Source organism: Spea bombifrons, chromosome 1 (genome assembly GCF_027358695.1).
Source record: "Spea bombifrons isolate aSpeBom1 chromosome 1, aSpeBom1.2.pri, whole genome shotgun sequence".
Taxonomy (NCBI): Eukaryota; Metazoa; Chordata; class Amphibia; order Anura; family Pelobatidae; genus Spea; species Spea bombifrons.
Window position 1 is genome coordinate 72,227,829 of NC_071087.1, and position 22,263 is coordinate 72,250,091.

The 22,263-nt window shown below is 43.4% G+C and overlaps 1 protein-coding gene across 1 annotated transcript in view; it reads left to right on the top strand.

Annotated features, from left to right (window-relative positions):
- Positions 1 to 22,263, top strand: part of ADGRL3 (adhesion G protein-coupled receptor L3) — a 792,897-nt gene that overhangs the window by 352,694 nt on the left and 417,940 nt on the right. The window contains exons 11-12 of the mRNA XM_053463509.1: positions 3,317 to 3,355; positions 3,954 to 4,137. Of these exons, the coding sequence (XP_053319484.1) occupies positions 3,317 to 3,355; positions 3,954 to 4,137 (223 nt within the window). The remainder of the gene's footprint in view (positions 1 to 3,316; positions 3,356 to 3,953; positions 4,138 to 22,263) is intronic.

Below are 22,263 nucleotides of genomic sequence, written 5' to 3' on the forward strand. Positions count from 1 at the left end.
ACAGCCGGGTCTTCCCCAGCCCCTCCCAATAATCCATCCACTCTGTCAGCAACATGCCGGACCCGAGCACCCGGGAGACAGCAAACTCTCCGGTTGAGCTTATCAGAGCGGCAGATTACCCTATCTACTCTCTTAATAATAGAGTCCCCTACCACCACAACCTGTCTAGCCTTTCCTACGCTCTCAACCCCACTCATGCTAGAGGGGCTGTTCCCTCGGCTGTTAGAAGGAACAGCTTCCTCCAGTATAGCTACTCCTGAGCTGATGCACCCAACATCTTCACTCAAGCGGGCAAATCTGTTAGGCTGCACAAGGTCAGGACTAGCTAAACCTTTCCACTTTCCTCCCCCTCTACCACCACGTGTAACTGTGACCCAGCTACATGCCTGTTCCCCAGCTGCCTTATCTCCTCCCTCTTCACTACCTGCACCCACTAAACTCTGCTCAGTGAGCAGCAGACTCCTTTCAAGATTGTCTATCTCTCTCAAAGTTGCAATTTGCTTCTCCAGATCTCTAATATGAGGTTCCAGAGAAGCCACTTGCTCACACCTGTCACAGAGGTATGGACCCTGGACGGATTCATCCAGGAATGCATACATGAAACAAGATGTGCATTGAGTCAGATCATCAATCTTGCTAACTCCCATAACCATACTCATAATCAAGTATAAGAAAAAAAAAAAAAAATGAGACCCTACAAAATAACAGTTAAACAAGAACACCCGTCAAAATAAACAGTTAAAAGTAAAAATATAAAGCAGTATAAATACAGTACCTTGTGGAACCCCTGTTTCTCTTTCCAACTCCTGTTTCTTTTTAACTCCTACTTAAAATAGCCTACTTGAAAAAGAGACTATCTCAATGCAGAAGCAACTCAATATTAATATATGAAAAAAAGAAAAAGCCTGAATATAAGACGACCCTATAGGAAAAAGTTTTACCAGTAAATGTTAATTAATGTATACTATGTGAACTATTGTTTAATAAAAACCTATGATTGAGAAAAATATTTTGTTTTTATTTCATTTTTTTCAACCTGCCCCCCCCAGTTATGCACATCTGCCCCCAGGCTTGCCACTCTGCCCCAGAAATGCCTTATACCCCCCTATATGCCACTGTGCCCATGATATGCCTTTTAACCCTCTAAATGCCACTGTCCCATGATATGCCTTTTGACCCCCTATGTACCACTCTGCCTCCAGAATTGCCTTATACCCCTATATGCCACTCTGGCATTTAGGGGGTTAAAAAGCATATTATGGGGCAGAGTGGCATATAGGGAGGTATAAGGCATATCAGGAGGCAGAGTGGCGTATAGAGGGTTAAAAGGTATTTCTGGAGGCAGAGTGGCATTAAGAGGGTTAAAAGGCATTTCACAGAGCACTCTGCCTCCTGAAATGACTTATGCCCCCCATTTAACACTCCCTCCCCCTCCCTCCTCCAAACTTACCGGTGCTTCTGAGTCCCCGGCAGGCCGGATTGACTTAGGGGCTGATGGAGCTGCAGCCCAGTCGCAGTTGCTGCTTGATCCGGCAAAAAGGTGGGGGGGGTGCAGTGAGAAAGGGGAGAGGGGGGTTAGATAGTGAAAGGGGGTACGTGGTGAAAAGGGGGAACATAGTGAGAAGAGGCAGATAAGATGAGGAGAGGGGGTAGTGTGAATGCGTATGAGAATGAATAAATGTGTGGATGAATTGTGTGAATGCGTATGACAATTAATGAATTCATGTGTGGATGAATTGCTTGAATGATTTGTGAGACTGCATTAATGAATGTGTTAATGATTTGTGTGAATGAGTGAGTAAATGCAAATATGGTACATGAAGGGTGGGCTTTAACAATAAATAAATAAAAATGGGCTGCTTAGGCTTAAATGCCCGGGCCTATTTTTTGTCCCAGTCCGGGCCTGGTCCCCGGTGCTTAGTCCGGGCAGCGTGTAGGGCTCTACGTGATTCGCGTAGACAACTCCCGCTTGAGCGTAATGCTCTGCAAAATACCTCGTCTTATAATCGAGCAAATACGGTAAAATTAAATAAACCCCTAATTTTTTTTTAACACCCATTAAAATTAATATTAGATTATTATTTAGACATAATACATTTTTAACCAAAACAGTGCACTGCTACTACTCTTAAACATAACCGTACATTAACCCTAAGCTATTTTTAGTTTTTGTCCCACATTTTTCCATTCGCATACCTGGCAACAGACCCAACATTTTCAGGGACAGTCCTGCTTTTTTCCAGTCCTGTCCAGTAAAAGTTGGGTTGTTGCAAAGTATGCCATTGTAAATAGGTAGCAAATGTTAGGCATGTATTTAAAAGTGGTAAAATAATCCCTATTCTTTTATTAAACATCTATGGATGTGAGACTGTGTATGATAAATAAAGGCCAAGTTCCTTGGAGCATTTGTCTAGGTCTCAGACAAGACAACTGCTCAGAGGAACATGACCCAGTTTAGGGCAATGTGTATTGTGTACACCTCGGATAGCACCACGAAGGTACGTGTGTGCAACTCTATTGGTCGTTTCGGCAGGGGGCTCGCCTGCCATCAAGGAATGAAGTGCATTCTGCAGTTCTGCAATTTATTCGTTGATGCCAGATAAGCCCCCTTCCGGTGACCAATAGAGTCGCACACACTTACATTCACGGCGCCAACGCATCTGCTTCTGCTGCTCCGATGTGTTCTTAACCCAGTATTAACCCCTGCTAGGCAACCGGGAGAAAACGAAGATGAATCGAGCACAAAGAATGTCCACGAATATTCGCCCGAAGAGAAGACAGGAACGGGCGAATATTCGTGGAATACGAAGATTTTGTTTTCCCCGAAGATGAGCACGAAGACTAACACGAAGAGACCCCTGGTGCCCAAGTCTAGTATATATACACAAGACAAAGTAATCATGGGTGAATAGACATGTATCCATGCAGTTATGATTACCTATACCAGTGGTGTGTTGTCTTTTGGACCCTTGTTTTGGACATTTCTACGAATTAATAAACTGAGCTTTAAATTCATTATAATTAGTTCGAACAGATACAAATGCTCAACTCTTCTACTGGCCTTTCCACTCCATGAGTCTGTGTCTTAATTTAATAAAATGTACAATCATATTCTCATTGCACTCATCATGTCCTTAAGTTCTCTCTTCTCCTCACTCCACCCTTACAAAAGGTACTCTATACATGAATTCAATTAGTAAATAGAACGGTAGCATGTTGAAATTAGGAAAAGTGACAAAAGTGAAACAGTTGTTAAGTGGCTGAGTATCATACTTACAATTTCACTAACTTTTGTTTTTCATTACTTTGACTTCAGCTTCAGAAAAGAGAGCGTTCTTGCAGAGCATATGTCCAGGTACTTTTATGCATGTCAAATTATTGTTTTAATGTAACTATATTAATGATTTTAGTTCTATTTAACCATTTGAAGTTTTTATAGTAAAATATATATTGCCATTTTATGCTATTATATATTTGTAATTTCTCCCGGTCTTATTGTATTAATCACCCATGTTTCTATATTGACGTATACTATTAGCTATTTAAAAATGGAGTTAAATACCCCTTTTTCTCACTGGGATCACTTTCCCTGTCACCCTCTACATCCCTACCTTCCTGATCACATGTATGATTATACACAGTGGGGTCATCGGACACCCCAGCAGGATCAGTACAAACTCTGCAGGGTCTCTGCTACAATGTCCAATGCTTCCGGTGGTGTCACAAAAATCTATTCAGGCATTCAAAACACCTTTAGTGTTACACTCAATCTGTCAGCTAATGGCCAGCAATGCTGCCTCTTGCTGATAGAGGGATATGGGACATCTGATAGCATTCTACCTGTAGTCTGGGGTGTTATCAGAGCTGCAGTACTTATTTTAATCCATAGTGTATAAGGAACAACAATGGCTTTTTTCAAGTATAGACACCTCTATGTTTTTTTTTTTTTGTAGGCAATGGTTGAGACCGTTAATAATCTTCTTCAGCCACAAGCTCAAAATGCATGGCAAGACTTGACTGTAACTGACCAACTGCGTGCTGCAACAATGTTACTTGACACCGTTGAAGAAGGAGCTTTTGTGTTAGCAGATAACCTGCTGAAAACAGACATTGTGAGAGAGAGCACTGATAATATTCGTAAGTGAAGAAATATTGAAATTATTGCAATATTGCATATCTTCTAATGACTTTCTCATAAGTTTGTTTGTCATTTTATCACTATTACACTTTTGCACCAGCAGATTCAACAGTTCTGTTACAACATTCACAATACTATTAAAATCAACACTATACAACATTTACAACTACATTGAGTGCAATAACACATACTGGTACAGAAGAACAATTTACACTGTTATAATTAATTTTAAGTGGAAGGGTTTTCCATCACCTTTACCCACCATAAGTTTTGTGATTAATTTTGAAAGCATTTCCTGTTGTATATTATCCAAGGCCAGCCCCACTTTAGCTCCACCATTATCCTCTGCAGTGTATTTTTTTCCTGTACTTTGAATCTGACCAATTTTCTAACCCCCAAAAAATAACCAGACACATAGGGTGTGGGTGTGCAAGGGTTAACAATTCCAGCCCTTTGGTCACTTAGTTAACCCTTATACACACCACAAAAACCCGCACCAGACTGATAACATGCTGCCACCACTAAGTTATATTTTAAGCAGACTACAGCTTATGGACACTTTGGTAACGCAGAGCACCACACTGAGCTGAGCAACGTGGTTTATTCCGAATGTACAAAAATAATATGAACAAAGGTGATAATTTAGATACAGAGTATATGATACAGTTTGTAAAAATAAACAAGGAAAACCACAGAAAAAAATATACAAAACCAATTTAGGTCATCTGTGGGAACCTCAATGTCCTTGTTGAGTTTAAGGGTTTTCAATGATGTTCTAAGTCCTTAAAAGTTCCAGGAGAGGTTTTAAGAGAGGTTCTCAAAGAGGTTCTCTGATTTTCCAAAAAACAGTCAATTTTATCCCCTAGTGAGATGTTCCGCCCCTCCAGTATCACAGAGAGACATCCCAGGCCTAGCCATACACACATATACTCTTAGCATACATCTGTTAAGATTGACAGATCTCATTGTGTCCTCAAGATGACCCAAACCCAGCATAGATAAATAAAGAGGGAGTACTGTAAGCTGGAGCGGTTCAAAAGTATATGATCTATTAAAATACTTTTATATATAAAAATGCAACCCCTGTTTTTAAAGATGCATACCATAAACAATTTAGTGAAATTGGCATTATAGTATAATTTACCACTAACAGCTTTTCTTAAGTACACTAGGAGAGGGAGATAAAAATTTTAATTTTAGTTGATTGTCCAATGTATACAAAGAACAACTTGGCAAAGTGCTCCAAACCAAATAAGGAACAACAAGAACTATAAGTTATATTCCACCAGTAGTAGTTACAAACAAACCCTAACAGTGCCATCTTTAATACTGTCTATTATTGTCAGCCATATTAAAAAAATGGATGGAACAAATTTGCAAACGCACTCTATTAGAAAAAAAAGGAATAATAAAAACAGGAAGCAAGCTGATACTAATCGACCCCCTCTCTTATCACTGGATTTAATAACTATTCCCAAATTTTGAGTTTGAGGCTGTTAGTTTATTATGAAGTTTATTATGAAGTTTCCTGTCAGATTGTTAGATACTAAGACATTATAAGCTCCTATCATGTTTCCTGGTATTGTGATTGAAACTGATGCTGAGTCCCCATTCTAATGTGTAATAATCACTTACCAAAAGGCCCAGCGTTTTTGCTTTTCTTTTATTAAGAAACAAAGCCTATGGGCCAACTTCCTCACAAAAATATTAATATCCTTGATCCATGTGAAATGATCAAAGGTACACTATATGACCAAAAGTAACATAGTAACATAGTTCATAAGGTTGAAAAAAGACCAAAGTCCATCAAGTTCAACCTATATACATATTGTGTCCCTACTGTGTTGGGTTCGTAGACACCTCTCTTCATTTTTGAGTCAAGGTGTTTCAAGCCACACCACCCACTACTAGGTGTATAGAGCCAGGCATGTCATCTCCATAGACAAACGCTGGCTATAGAATGGATCATACTAAAGAGCTCAGTAACTTTAACTCCTTGATGACAATTGACGGTCCGGGCACATCATGCACTAACATCCAGTTAGCGACAATTTACGTGCCAGGACCATCATGGCTTTAAACGGGTGCAGAAAGTGATGTACCTTTGCTTTCTGCACCCAAACACTGTTGCTGTAATGCCTCAATGTAGAAAAACAAGAAAAAAAATGTTAAAAAAATAAATAAATAAAAAGAATAGTAACATGTAAAAATAATTTCCCACTGATGTCACCATAAGGGCAACCTTCCAGTTCCAAAAAATTTAAAATGCCCATGTCTAAGGGTGTCTACTACTACTACTACTACTGAATTGGCCGGGTTCAGCAATGTCCCACATGTCTAATTTCCAATTTGAAAAATGTACACATCCAAAATGTGGCCTTTTAGCCCCGAAGCAACCTGACAAACCCATGCATGTGGGGTATAACTGTAGAGATGTAGAGATGTTGCTGAACATACATTGGGGTTGTGAGCTGTAAATTAATACCTAAAGTACAACGTGTGTGGAACAAAGGCCAGTGGTAGAATTAGTGCATGGAAAGAGTTAATATACCAGCATTTGAAATACCCTGGGGTGTCTAGTTTTCAAAAATATGTGGTTTTATTGGGCACACTGAATTGGCCAGGCTCAAAGATGTACCAAATAGGGCATGGGCAGCGGATCACCAAATAAAGTTCAACATTGAAAAATGCGCATGCCCAATATGTGGCCCTTTTGCCCCAAAACAGCCAGGCAAACCACTGCATGGGTGGTATCACTGTACTCAGGAGATGTTACTGAACACTGTCTGCGACAGTTACGTACATGAAGTAATATATGTGAGAAAAAAACTACTACAAAGTTTGACTAAGACTTTATGCATGGAAAGAGTTAAAATACCAGCATTTGAAATAACCTGGGGTGTCTAGTCTTCGAAAATATATGGTTTGATGGGTTAAATTGCATAGGCCAGCTTCGAAGATACCTGAAATAGCACTTGGGGAACAATTACCAGATTTGGAAAAAATGGTTTTGAAATTGCAAAACGCTACTTGTACTTAATGTCCCATAAAGCATGCCCCCCAACTGTCCTGATTTAGGCGGGACAGTCCCGATTTTGGGTCTCTGTCCCGCCTATCTCTCCCTGTGTCCTGCTTTGCAGGGCCAGAGGAAGGGTGAGGCCAGGCCCGGGCTGGTCCACCGGGATACCGCCGGCCAGAAGAGGATTTCAATCCCGATTCAAAGCCTCTTCCGTCCACGGCATCTAATGAAATTAAAGGGGCTGGCGTGCACCCACTGCGCCGCCCAATGGCCGTGCCTCAGCTCTTTGTCCCACCTCTTTTAAGACGTGGGACGAAGTGCTGAGGCACGGCCATTGGGCGGCGCGGGGCGTGCACGCCGGCCCCTTTAATTTCATGAACGGCCTCCACCCGCTGCCCCCACCAGACATCAGGAAGCAGTGGTAAGTCGCGGGGTTAGTGTTATATGGGGGACATAAGGCTTTTCTGGAGGCAGAGTGCCCCATGATATGCCTGTGACAGAACCCTCCATCACTGGGGCCCCTGGAGAGACTTCTGTGTGTGGACACAGGGGGTCAGTTTCTACTTATTTTCCCCATGTCAGAGTCTCAAAACAGTAATGTCAGCTGGACATCCTGTGGTAAGAAGAAGGCTGATTTTCTTTGCAATGTTGATTGTATAGGTGTGAAGTGTTTCCCCTGTTATTATGTGAGTTAGCCCTTGTTTAACCCCTTCAATCCCAGGGGTTTTTGGTACCTCAAAGCCCAGAGCAATTTTGCCATTTTTGGGGTATGTCGGTTTGGCGATGATTCTCTTTTCCTGTAAATAGTGTACCCATGTAAACTATATATTGTTTTTTCAAGGAGAGATAGAGCTTTCGTTTGATACCATAGTTGGATGATTAGCTGAAAATTTAGAATGAGAAATTTAGTAAAAACTATCGAAGATTAGAAAAATAAACTAATTTGTTTTTACATTTTCCCTCTGAATCCTCACAAAATTAGGTAAAGTGATGGAAAATCCCCTCCAAGTTTATCAATTCAGGTGTCCTGATTTCAGAAATACCTAATTTATATAGATTTCTCAGACTTTCCCAGCACCAGGGAGCATACTATAAGGTGTACAATTTTGTATAATTTTTATGCCTATGGCTTAACCGGTTTGGGGGTTGTGAACGGGGGCAGGAGGGTTATACTGGCTAGATGTTATGCTAGGGCAATGGGATGTAAGGTTTTTTTAAGAATTTTTTTATTATCTTTTTTTATATATTTTTTTTTTAAAAAAATTTATTTTAATTTTTTTACATTTTTTGTATTTTTTATATTTTTTTTTTTACACAGTAATGGTAAGAGGTCCTCTTAGGGACCTCCTGAACATGCCAGTGATGTCACAGTGACATCACAGCTCACATTATAATTTTTTTTTAGTATTATTTATATTATTATTTTAATGATTTATTTAATAATATTTTTTTAATGAATTCACTTTTCTTTTCAGCTTTTCCGTTTCAGGACAGAAGGGGGAGTGAGAGAGATGGTCTCTCACTCCCCTCCCCGCGATCCCCCTTCACCGATCACACTGTGATCTCTATGCAGGTCCTCACAGACCTGCATAGAGATCGTAGCGTCTCTGTGCCTCATCGGAGGGCAGGATATCCCCGCAGGGTTACGTCAGCAGTGACACAACCCGGAAGGGAATGCCCGATCGCGCGTTTGAAACTGCGCGATCGCGCGATCGGGCAGTTTACCGGCAACAGCTTACCGGCTTTCATGCCGGAAGCTGTTACAGGCGATCGGACAGCAGAAAGCCGGCAAAGCCGGCTTCTGCTGTCAGTGGGGAGTCCAGGCTGTCCCTGACGCTGCATGAAGGGCTGGACGTACCGGGACGTCCATAGGGGTTTCTTTGTGGGCGTTTTTTGGACGTCCCGGTACGTCTATAGGGGAACGAAGGGGTTAAAGAGCCATTGTAGGTATGACTAGGTGTCACTGCTGCGTACCTAATTATCAATTACACATCAGGTAACTGTTAATTCTGTGAGCTCCTGTCTCAAGCCAATTATATGTCTATTATCATTCCACGTCTACGTCCCCAATGAATGTAATTATTTATGTCTCATGTCATCCTGTCCTTCCCCCACATATTGTGTTGCAGGATTTGATCTAATAACTTCCTCCCTGACATGGTAATTAGATCATGTGATATTTGTCTTGCCCCTTTTCTTACTTGTGTATATATATAAGATGAGAGTTGGTACCGTGTTAGCTGTAGAATTACAGGAGACAAGTGGAGTTTGAATGATACCTTTATTGGCTAACTGAGTACATATAGATTGCAAGCTTTCAAGACCTCTCAGGTCCCTTCATCAGGCATGTTATACAATAATGTGAAAAACATCTCTTTAAGTATCAGTCAAATAGCATGGTTACAATTGGGAAGCAGATAACATCAAAATGTCTAAGACAAGGTTCTTTGATCAGTCAATAGTGTTAAAATCAGAGGTGGATTGGAGTCATAAAAGGAGGTGTCAGGAGGTATTCACAACTCACTCTAATGGGGTCAGGTTGTGTGCATGTCTGGTTTGTTATCTACAAAGTGATAATGGGATACAAATTCCCTATCCCGGTTGAGGCCAGCATTTAAAGAGTTGAATTTAAGTATTAATTTAACCTCCCATATTTTTCTCTCCCTCTGAGTTTTGAACAGTCCCATTAATACAGCCAGTCTGATGTCACTGATGCTATTTCCATTTTGGCAAAAATGTTCTCCCACTGGTGTCTCTGCTCTCTTGTTGTTGATGTTGAATCTGTGTGAATTAAACCTTTTATGCAATGGCTGGCCTGTTTCACCCACGTAGAGGGCTGTTGGACACTTTGCACACATAATAAGATAAACCACAAGTATTAGTGGTTTTAGCTGGTCTTTAATAGCTATTTGACTGATACTTAAAGAGAGGTTTTTCACATTATTGTATAACATGCCTGATGAAGGGACCTGAGAGGTCTTGAAATCTATATTTACTCAGTTAGCCAATAAAGGTATCATTCAAACTCCACTTGTCTCTTGTGTATATATAGCTCTCTATTTGGTTTCAATAAAGGAGTTCTGTTTTCACCTCAACATGAGTGTTGCCTGATGCTTGGGGTGGGCTGCTATGATCCTTTATTGTCCTTTTCAGGACAATAGCCACGCTGTGTAGCTAAGCTTCGGATAGCCACAGTGCCAATGCAGCTCTGGTGCGGCGACGTCCCCCCTTCTATCTACAATGCTGGTTCTGCCTGGTGCTGAATGGGGTTAATTGTTGGTGTCCTGACAGGAGGAAGCAACGTCAGGATCCTCAGCTATGGAAGTGGAGTTCAGATGGCGTATACAGGAGGCATGTGCCCAACTCTGGTGGGAGACCTTGCAATGGGAACAGGAATACCAGGGTAAGTGCCTCCCAACCAGCGAGGACATTTTACTGGTTCCAGCTGGAGGCATGAATGCCGTTGCTGGGGAGAGCATCCTAGGGAGGAATGGGTGTCCGAGTTAGAGGGGCTGGTCCAAACAGAGATGATGTGTGATGACGGATACAGGGTGTTATGATGGTGTGCCGCCCAGGTGGGTTGGTGCCTGGAAGGTACAGAGCCCACGGAGGGCTATGGTTTTGGCGGCCCGGGATTGTTATGGGATAGTCTTTAGGAGGATCCAGACTTCGGCAGTACAGCGGAGTGGCGGATTGAGGACATCTGAGATTTTAGGGAATTGGACCTCCCAAGTCCACTAGGACTGAGAGATGATTTAGACTTTTTAATTACAAAGGAGTGGAAACTGGAGAAGGCATCTAAAAAAACTGTTGGACCATGTTCAGCAGTATACCCCAGTGTCCATGGATTCTGTGTATTTAATTGATTTTTCATCCGAGGATGTTAACCCAGGATGGGTGGATGAGGCTGCGGTCTTCGCACCTGGGTCCTCCGAATGCTGGGTAGTTCGCCCAGATCCACAACCCCCAGCTAAAGCGCTGACAACATGGTGGAAAGCGCTGGCCTCTGCCCCGTGCCTGCAACAGGAATCCAGGGAGATGCGGCAGCCGGCCCATCTCCTCAGCAGCAGCAGGAGCACGAGGGAGTGGAGGGTACCGTCCCTCCTCCCCAGCGGCTGTTGGATGACTCGGGAGATGGCACAGCTGGCTCATCTCCCCAGAGGCAGATGGAGCACCAGGGAGGGGATGCCGGCGGCATCACTCCCTAGCGGGTGGGTGAGTGTCCAGGAGATGGCACAGCCGACCAGTCTCCACAGCGGCAGCTCACAACTCTGGGAGCGGAGGAACCTGTTCTCCCTTCCCAGTGGCAGATCCCAGTTGAGGGAGCTGAGGGTGTCGCCCCTCCTCCCCAGCGGCTGACAGATGACCTGGGAGACGGCACAGCCGGCCCATCTCCACAGCGGCAGATCCCAATTGGGGGAGCCGAGGGTATCGTCCCTCCTCCCCAACGTCTGACGGATGACCCGGGAGACGGCGCAAGGCAGAAGGAGCACAAGGGAGTGGGTGCAGGTGGCATCCCTCCCCAGCAGCCAAGTGAGTGCACAGGAGATGGCGCAGCCGGCCAGTCTCCCCAGCAGCAGTTCACAGATTCGGAAGCAGAGGAACCTGTCCTCCCTTCCCAGCGGCCAATCCCAGTTGAGGGAGCCGAGGTTGTCGGCCCTCCTCCCCAGCGGTGGACGGATGACCTTGGAGATGGCCCGGCCAACCCGTCACCCCAGCGACAGAAGGAGCTCAAGGGAGGGGGTGCAGGCGGCATCACTACCCAGCAGCTGAGGAGATTCCAGAGAGAAGGTGCTCTTGGCACTTCTCTCCAGTGGCAGTTGTATTTTTCTGGAGAGTCAGAGGTCGGGCGGGGGAGTACTGCTCTTGGAGTGGCAGATTATTTGGGGCACCAGTTTCGGGAGGACATTGATGGGCTAAGTGAACTAACTGACTACGGAGTCAACATGTTTGGAGTCTCCTCCTGGGTCAGTCCTATTTGGAAGGGGGAGAAATGTGACAGAACCCTCCATCACTGGGGCCCCTGAAGAGGCCTGAGAGCCAGCCTCCTCCCTACCGACTATGGGCCCAGGCCTTGTAGAGACTTCTGTGTGTGGGCACAGGGGGTCAGTTTCTACTGATTTTCCCCATGTTTTACAATTCAGAGTCTCAAAACTGTAATGTCAGCTGGACATCCTGTGATAGGAAGAAGGCTGATTGTCTTTGCATTGTTGATTGTATAGGTGTGAAGTGTTTCCCCTGTTATTGTGTAAGTTAGCCCTTGTTTAAAGACCCCTTGTAGGTATGACTAGGTGTCACTGCTGCTTACCTAATTATCAATTACACAACAGGTAACTGTTAATCCTGTGAGCTCCTGTTATCTCTGTGTCCTGGCCATTGGTATCATCATTTTGTCCTTTTCAGGACAGTAGCCACGCTGTGTAGCTAAGCTTCGATTAGTCACAGTGCCAATGCAGCTTCGGTGCAGCGACATCCCCCTTCTATCTACAACGCTAGTTCTGCCTGGTGCTTAAGGGGTTAATTGTTGGTGTCCTGGCAGGAGGAAGCAACGTTTGGCGGGAGTACCCAGTCGGGGTACAGGTTGGTCCCGTCATAATGCCTTTCAACTCCCTTTATGCCACTCTGTCTGCAGAAATGCTTTTTTAACCCCCTATATGCCACTCTGCCTCTAGAAATGCCTTATATCCCCTATATGCCACTCTGTCCCATGATATGACTTTTAACCCCCTAGGCAGAGTGCCATATAGGGGGTATAAGGCATTTCTTGAGGCAGAGTGGCATATAGGGGTTAAAAGGCATATCATGGAGGTAGAGTGTCATATAGGGGGGGTATAAGGCGTTTCTGTGGGCAGATGTGCATAACTGGGGGGGCAGGTTGGCAAATAAAAGGAAATGAAAACATTTATTAAATATGAAAAAATTGTTTACATGAATTATTAAACAAATAAAAGTTTATTACAAGAATATTGTGAAGAATGATGTGATCACTGTTTTGTTCCACTGAATAAAATGGAACTTTTTCATCTAAAAATGTATGCAGTAGCAAATGTTTTAATTCCAAAATCAAAGGAAGGGAGGCTAACATTAGACTTTTTTAATTAAAAAAAAAAATAGCATCTGCAGCTTTACTGTTGCTGCACTTCCCATGACGCTCAGCCAGCATCATGCAAGTAGTATGTCTGGCTGAGCCTCATGGGAATTCAGTTCAATGTGTTGGTTATTTCTAATATGCATGACTGCTGACAAAAATAAAGTGTGTTTTAAGTGGCGATGCAAGCGCGACATTTTAAAGTGCAATTGCTTGTATTGGTGAGTGCCGCGAGATTTTTTTTTTAACCCCTTAATGACAATACTAATTCTTACTTGTAGTATATTGCGGGACAATGGCTCTTTTAACGTTTTTCAGTGTTGCTGTTTAGCTGTGATTTTCTTCTTTCTAATTTTGTGCACCCACACATATTATATATTGTTGTTTTCAGGACAAACAGGGCTTTCTTTAGATACCATTATTTTTATCATATCATCTAATTTACTATAAACAGAATTGTAAAATATGGTGATTTTTTGTTACAAAATTACTTTTTCTCACTTTTTTAAAAAACCTGCTAAATAGATTCTACTATTTGTCCTGAGTTTAGAAATACCCAATGTTTTTATGTTTTTTTGTTTTTTTCTGCATGTTATGGGGCAATAAGTACCAGTAGCGTTTTGCTATTTCAAAACCATTTTTCCCCCAAAGCTGGTCATTCTGCCCGATGTGCTATTTTGGGTATATTTACCCCATCAAACCATATATTTTTGAAAACTAGACACCCCAAGGTATTTCAAATGCTGGTATTTTAACCCTTTCCATGCACTAATTCTACCACTAGCCTTTGTCAAACTTTATGGTAGTCAAAATTTTTTGTATTTTCCTTCACACACGTTGTACTTCAGGTATAAATTTACTGCTCCTGCTGTATGTCACTGTCAAACAACACCCCAATATGTGTTCAGTAAATCTCCTGAGCGCAGTGAAACCCCACATGCATGGGGTTGTTGGGTTATTTGGGAGGTAAAAGGCCACCTTTGTGAGGTGTGTATTTTTTTGCCATTTAGACATCTGGTCACTCTGTGCCCACGTCCCATTCTTGGGACATCTTTGAAGCTGGCCAATTCAATTTACCCTATTAAATCATACATTTTTTAAAACTAGGCACCCTATGGGCATTTATAATGCCAATATTTTAACTCTTTCCGTGTGGGAATTTTTTGGGAAGATATAGCGCTAATTGTAGGACTTGTGCCTAAAAAACCTTATATATATAAATATCTATTTGCAGTTTTTTCGTGTCAGTAGGGAATTATTTTTACATGTAACCATATATGTATGTATACCGTATTTGCTCGATTATAAGATGACCCTGATTATAAGACGACCCCCCAAAATCTGAATATTAATTAAGGAAAAAAAAGAAAAAGCCTGAATATAAGACGACCCTATAAGAAAATAGTTTTACCAGTAAATGTTAATTCACCAGAAATGCCTTATACCCGCTATATGCCACTGTGCCCCATGATATGCCTTTTAACCCTCTAAATGCCACTGTGCCCCATGATACGCCTTTTAACCCTCTCTATGCCACTGTGCCCCATGATATGCCTTTTGACCCCATATGTGCCACTCTGCCTCCAGAATTGCCTTATACCCCTATATGCCACTCTGGCATTTAGGGGGTTAAAAGGCATATTATGGGGCAGAGTGGCATATAGGGAGGCATACGGCATTTCAGGAGGCAGAGTGGCGTATAGAGGGTTTAAAGGCATTTCTGGAGGCAGAGTGGCATTAAGGGTGTTAAAAGGCCTCCAGAAATGCCTTATGCCCCCCATTTAACACTCCCTCCCCCTCCCTCCTCCATACTTACCAGTGCTTCTGAATCCCCAGTGCTTAGTCCGGGCAGCATGTAGAGCTCTACGCGATTCGCGTACACAACTTCCGCTTGCTTGCGTAGAGCTCTACACGCTGCCCGGACTAAGCACCCCCCTCCGGTCTCAGAAGCACCGGTAAGTTGGGGGGGCATAACACAGGACTGAAGCGGAAGTTGTCTACGCGAATCGGGTAGAACTCTACACGCTGCCCAGACTGAGCACCGGGGACTCAGATGCACCGGTAAATTGGGGAGGGGGGGGGACAGGAGGATCCAGGATCCATCGCTGCAGGGGATCTGGATCTTAGTCTCATAGTCAGACCTATTTGAGGTCTGATTATAAGACAACCCCAATTATAAGACAAGGGGTATTTCAGCATTTGCTCTGGAGAAAACCTTGTCTTATAATCGAGCAAATACGGTATATATATATATATATAGATATATATATATATATATATATATATATATATATATATATATATATATATTTTCCTTCATGGAAGTAGTATGTCTGGCTGAGCCTCATGGGAATTCAATACAATGTGTTGGTTATTTTTAATATGCATGACTGCTGACAAAAAGTATGTTTTAACCCCTTCCGGACCGGGACGTACCTAGTACTTCCTGGTCATATGTCACCACCAGACCGGGACGTACCAGATATGTCATCCCCAAAAACCGACGCCACATCGCCAGAATCGTGGTGATCGCGGAAGCAGTGCTGCTGCTGTCTGGCCAGGAGTCTGGGCAGACCAGCACAGCCACGCCGATCGCGTTTTCAGCTGCCACAGGGGTTGAGTGTTGATTGGGTCCCCACACAAGTGTGGGTACCTGACACAACATCCCCCTGCTGCTTGATCGTTCCATGAGACAGTGCAGCGTTAACCCCTTCAATGCCTCGGTCGCGGCATTGAAGGGGTTAATTCCCGTTTTGTACGGGGCTCTGCTGCTGGTGGTCTGCCTGGAAGCACTGAGCGCGTAGTCAGACAAGCCAAAAAAACTGGTAACCAGGATAAGCAGGAGAAGGTACAGAATCGCTAGGCAAAGAATCGTCAGGCAGGCAGAGGTCAAAAACTATAGTAACGAGCAGTAGCAATAACTCTGGATACATAGACCACAACAGGGTACAGACTAAAGCATTTCCCGGGCGCCCTTACAAGCCCCGCCCCCTGGACCGCATTATCGCAGTTCTGGGCAGTCTCAGAGAACTCCGCCTCCGGACCCGTCCAGCCGCGCCCCCATCGATACAGACAGGAGGAACGCTGCTGGACCGAGAGCAGGTAAGTACAGAATACTGGGGATCAATGCTCCGTCAGGCATCATGATGCCGGACAGCAGCAATGTCCCCAGACACCGCCTTGAAACCTTGATGCCGGCCATCGGAGACCCGACCCTCCGCATCGAGGGAGACACCCATCACCCTCGGTAACGGACGCTCGTGAGTGGTCCTCTGCCCGCGAGCGCCCGACACCAAGGGAGACACTGCGACGCTTCGATGCCGGCGATCGGGGACCCGACCGCCCGCATCGAGGGAGACACTCGTCCCCCCGGTAACGCTGCTCGCGAGCGGTCCTCTGCCCGCAAGCACCCGACATCGGGAGAGACCATGACACAGCGTTTAAGAGTTACATTGGGTGGCATAAGGAGTGCACATTGCATACACAAATGTCGGGAAGTATGGAGATGCCTTGTCTAGGAGGGCTGTAACAGCAGCTATAGCCCGTACACAGGAAGCGGCACCTTGTGCCACAGGATCGAGTTGGCAAGAATAATAAACAACTGGTCTAGATTTCTCACTGTGTCGCTGTGAAATAGCAGTTGCATGCCCATTTCGTTCCATGCAATACAAAGCAAATGGTTTGTCATAATCAGGGAGGCCCAAAGCGGGGGCCATAGTCACCAACAATTTTAGGGTATAGAATGCATCTTTAGCTTGAGATGTCACTGTAAATGTTTCCGTTTTCAAACAATCATACAATGGTTGCATATATTCAGAGGCAGAACATATCCAAGGACGGCAATATACCGTATTTGCTCGATTATAAGATGAGGTTTTTTTCAGAGCAAATGCTCTGAAAAATACCCCTCGTCTTATAATCGGGGTCATCTTATAATCAGACCTCAAATAGGTCTGACTATGAGACGACTAAGATCCAGATCCCCCGCAGCTGCAGGGGACCTGGATCCTCCTGTCTCCCCCCGCCCCACTTACCGGTACTTCTCAGTCCCCGGTGTGTAGCTGGGGCAGCGTGTAGATGTCTACGCGATTCGCGTAGACAACTTCCGCTGCAGCAGGAAGAAGGCGTGGCTAGCAGCGGCACCGGCGCGGGGAACTCTGATCTCTGACAGTCGGGGAAGGTCTGCGCGATGGACGCAGACAACCCCCGCTGCTAGCCACACCTCCTTCCGGCTGCAGCGTAAGTGCGTGGGATCTACACACTGCCCTGGCTACATGACAGGGAAGTCAGAAGCACCGGTAAGTTTGGGGGGGGGGCGGAGGAGTGTTAAATGGGGGGCATAAGGCATTTCTGGAGGCAGAGTGCTCTGTGAAATGCCTTTTAACCCCCTTAATGCCACTCTGCCTCCAGAAATGCCTTTTTAACCATCTATACGCCGCTCTGCCTCCTGAATGCCTTAAACCTCCCTATATGCCACTCTTCCCCATAATATGCCTTTTAACCCTCTAAATGCTAGAGTGGCATATAGGGGTATAAGGCATTTCTGGAGGCAGAGTGGCACATAGGGGGTCAAAAGGCATATCATGGGGCACAGTAGCATATAGGGTTACAAGGCATATCATGGGGCACAGTGGCATTTAGAGGGTTAAAAGGCATATCATGGGGCACAGTGGCATATAGGGGGTATACAAAAAACAAAATACTGTCTGCGCTTCTCACCCTAATAAAGTTGGCAACAAATATATAAACATAATATAAATGAGAGGTTTTGGTTATATGAATTGGCCAAAGCATAATTAAGCTCACCCGCCACGTCAAGGCACACTCTCAATAGGGTGAGAACCTACTCTCACCTCCTACATAGTGGGCACACAAAGCAGTTTATACTGCTACCAAACCCTTATAGGGAGTATAAGGCATTTCTGGGGCAGATGTGCATAACTGGGGGGCAGGTTGGAAAATAGAAGGAAATAAAACCAAAATATTTTTCTCAATCATAGCTTTTATTAAAAAAAAATAGTTTAGATGAATTAACATTTACTGGTAAAACTTTTTTCCTATAGGGTCGTCTTATATTCAGGCTTTTTCTTTTTTCCTAAATTAATATTCAGATTTGGGGGGTCGTCTTACAATCAGGGTCGTTTTATAATCGAGCAAATACGGTAACACTAGCCCTAGGAACATTCGTAGTTGTTTAAGACTACGGGGTAACAGAATATTTTGTATAGCCATTTTACACTCGTCTGTGAGATATTTCGCACCTGCTGAACTACAATGTCCCAGGAAAATAACGTTTTCCTTACAGAACTGTAGCTACAGATTATCCAGGGACGACAGTAAAAAAAACTAAAACTAAAAACACATGCAGCTGCTTCTTTCTGTGTCAGATAAATATCCATTCACCCCCTCCACGCACACCACTTTAACAAACACCTAGTTAAAATATTATCAGCTAGTCCAGAAAAAATGTTCATGCGGGGGGGGGGTTATGGGGACAAAGCTGCAAAATCTCTCCCTCATTATTATTCCTCGCACAGTGCAGGCAAATTTAACACTTACAAAACCAAAACTCAAAACTCCAGTGCCCACTTCCCAGCACACCAAAAAACATAAAACATCAAATTTCGAGCAAGCAAATAAATCGCTTTGCTCTTTAGTTAAGAACACTATTAATTCAGAATCCTAGATAGAACCACCATCAGCTGTAGATTATTCAACATATCTACTACTCTTTAATATATAAAATTTAGATACAAAAAATCCTTCACAGAAAAAAAAAAATATTTTAAACATCATTCGTGATAGTACTTCATATAATTTTTTTCGGTTGACCATCATTGGTCAGATAAGGGGCGTACCTAGAGTATTTGGCACCCGGGGCGGATCCTGTAAGTGGCATCCCCCCACCCACCCCCAAATGTAAAGACATCTACAAAATTATGTTGGCAAGAATATTTATTGCACCAATTTGTAAACTGTATGTCAACTGTAAACAACAAGAAATCTGAAAAAATAAATTAATAACTTATAAGTAAAATAAACACATTTAAATAACATTTACTGAACATATAATAGTGCTTTCTTTAATAACCCTCCAAAAAAAAACAGCGTCCGCATTGCCCACATAGAACCTGACCAGCACCCAAATTACACACACATAGGACGTGCCATCTTTGACCCCAAACAGCCCAGCATGAGTCAGCATTGTTCCCAAACAGCCGAGTGTACGCCATCTTTGTCCCATAAACACGCTCCCTGTGCCATCTTTGTCCCATAAACACCCTGCCTATGTCATTTTTGTCCCATAAACACCTTGCTTATACCATCTTTGCCTTTTTGACAAATCAACTATACACCTATGATTAACACAAACACTTTTAGTCACTCACTAATTCACTTTCATTCACACAATATTATTTACACATATTCATTGATGCATTCTCACAAATTCATTAATTCTCTCACTCATTCACACAAGTCATCCACACATTAATACATTCATTTTCGCTCTCTCATTCTGACTCTTTATTTCAATATTCTTGCTACCCTCCTTTCTCCCTATCTACCCCTTCTCACTCCCTATCTACCCCCTATCCCCCCGTCTCACTCCCTTTTCCCTATCTACCCCCTCCTAACTATCTACCCTCTCCCCCCTTTGAAGTTCACTTACCTTTCAGGAGTCCTGCGGTGGGGGTGCAAGGCCTCTGTCTCCCAGCTCTGCCACTGTATGGAACAGCATAGAGTGATGGGAGTTATGATGTACTTTAGAGCATAATTATATAATGAAAAAGACATTGGAAATGGTACAGCATAACACCCATCACTCTCACACATTTACCAGTCCACACTTACTAATCCACAGATTCCACACATACCAATCCACACATACCAATCCACACATACCAATCCACCGATTCCACACATACCAATTCACGGATTCCACACATACCAATCCACTCTCACTGAATGATTTCTTACCTTTCCTCTTTTCTTCTTACAGCAGTCAGCTCCTTTTCTTCCTCTTCGCTCCTCTTCTTCTGTCTTCTTCCGGTTCAGAGGGCACGGACGGCGGTGGGCGCGGCTTCAGTGTTGTGCGCCGGGATCTGACAACAAACCCCGACGCACAGCAGCAGTTGCCGTGCGGATCGCGAGGGAGCGGTATCGGAGGTCTTTAACAGACTTAACAGTCTGTTAAAGACCTCCGATACCACTCCCTTGCGAGCCTTCTCCTCCAGAGGAGGACATTACTGTCCGTATCTGGAGGGGTGCCCCCCCCCGCCCCCTGCTAGGTATGCTACTGGGTCAGATACCTGCTAAAAACATTCATACAAGACTTGGCCGTGTCTCGTAACTTCCCTGCATTCACTTCTCATAGCTTCATCAGACTCTCTGCCAAGCATTTGTGTACCTCCCCCGGGTTAGCCCCCATATTAAGAATTTTTACAAAAGATAATTGCATTTGTTAGATCTTTGTTAGATCAGGTTTGATCAACTGTTTTTTTTGTTAGATCTACTCTAAAATAGGCAATATTAACAATCTTTTTCAGGGGGGGGCTAACCCGTAGCCAGCCCCCCCTCAACAAAAATTTCAACAAAATGTTACTGATTATGATAGCTCCGCGTTAGATCAGGTTTGATCAGACAAAATTGTTGTTAGATCTAATCTAATTACTGAGATATTGCATATTTAATAAGGGGGGCTGGCCCCCCTCAACTGAAATTTGGATTTTTTTTATGGATTTTGGTAGATATTCGTTAGATCCGGTTAGATCTATCACGCAGGAGGCGGTATTCACAATTCTATTTTGTGTGCGGGGGATGGGTATACATACGAGTTGCCCCCCCCTCAACTGAAATTTGGATTTTTTTTAATGGATTTTGGTAGATATTCGTTAGATCCGGTTAGATCAACTGTTTTTTCGTTAGATCTACCACGCAGGAGGCGGTATTCACAATCCTATTTTGTGTGCGGGGGATGGGTATACATACGAGTTGGCCCACACGCCACTGAAATTTGGATTTTTTTTAAATGGATTTTGGTAGATATTCGTTAGATCCAGTAAGATCAACTGTTCAGTTGAGGGGGGGCCAACTCAGATGTATACCCATCCCCCGCACACAAAATAGAATTGTGAATACCACCTCCTGCGTGATAGATCTAACGAAAAAAACTGTTGATCTAACCGGATATAACGAATATCTACCAAAATCCATAAAAAAAATCCAATTCCAGTCTAATTCCAGTAATTAGACTAGATCTACCAAAAATTTTGTCTGATCAAACCTGATCTAACGCGGAGCTATCATAATCCGTAACATTTTGTTGAAATTTTTGTTGAGGGGGGGCTGCCCCCCTGAAAAAGAATGTTAATATGGCCTATTTTAGAGTAGATCTAACGAAAAAAACAGTTGATCAAACCTGATCTAACAAATGCAATTATCTTTTGTAAAAATTCTTAATATGGGGGCTAACCTGGGGGAGGTAATTTGTGTTGCCATTTGAATTATTAGGATAGGATATATAATTTATATATAAAGATGGAGGAAAAACACACAGGTACTCCTTGCTTCTGTGTCTTTATTGAAACATATTAACTGCTTCACTTCCTGTTCAGGAGGAAGGAGGAGATAACAACAAAAACTTTATTTATACTTCTCTTAACCATATATCATATAGGCTACAGCACTGTGAGATCACTTTCAGTTTATATCTCAACAATACGTCTTTGATTCCAGACCATGGTCTCTCTGCCAACTCTTATTGTTTCAATTGAACTTTTCCCAAATCAAAAGATCTAGACTAGCAGTTTTTGCAGTCATACCGGCTTGTTTTAAAAAAATTTCAACACCTTTTCTGACTCCCTTCCCCTCTCTCACACACACTGTCCTCATAGCGCTATTTACAATGGGACTGCCCTCACGGCAGCTACTCAGCATGTTTTCCATTGCACCAGTTTATGTCTCTGACACAGGACGACGATGTCTTAACACACACCCCTACAGAGGACTTTTCTTTGT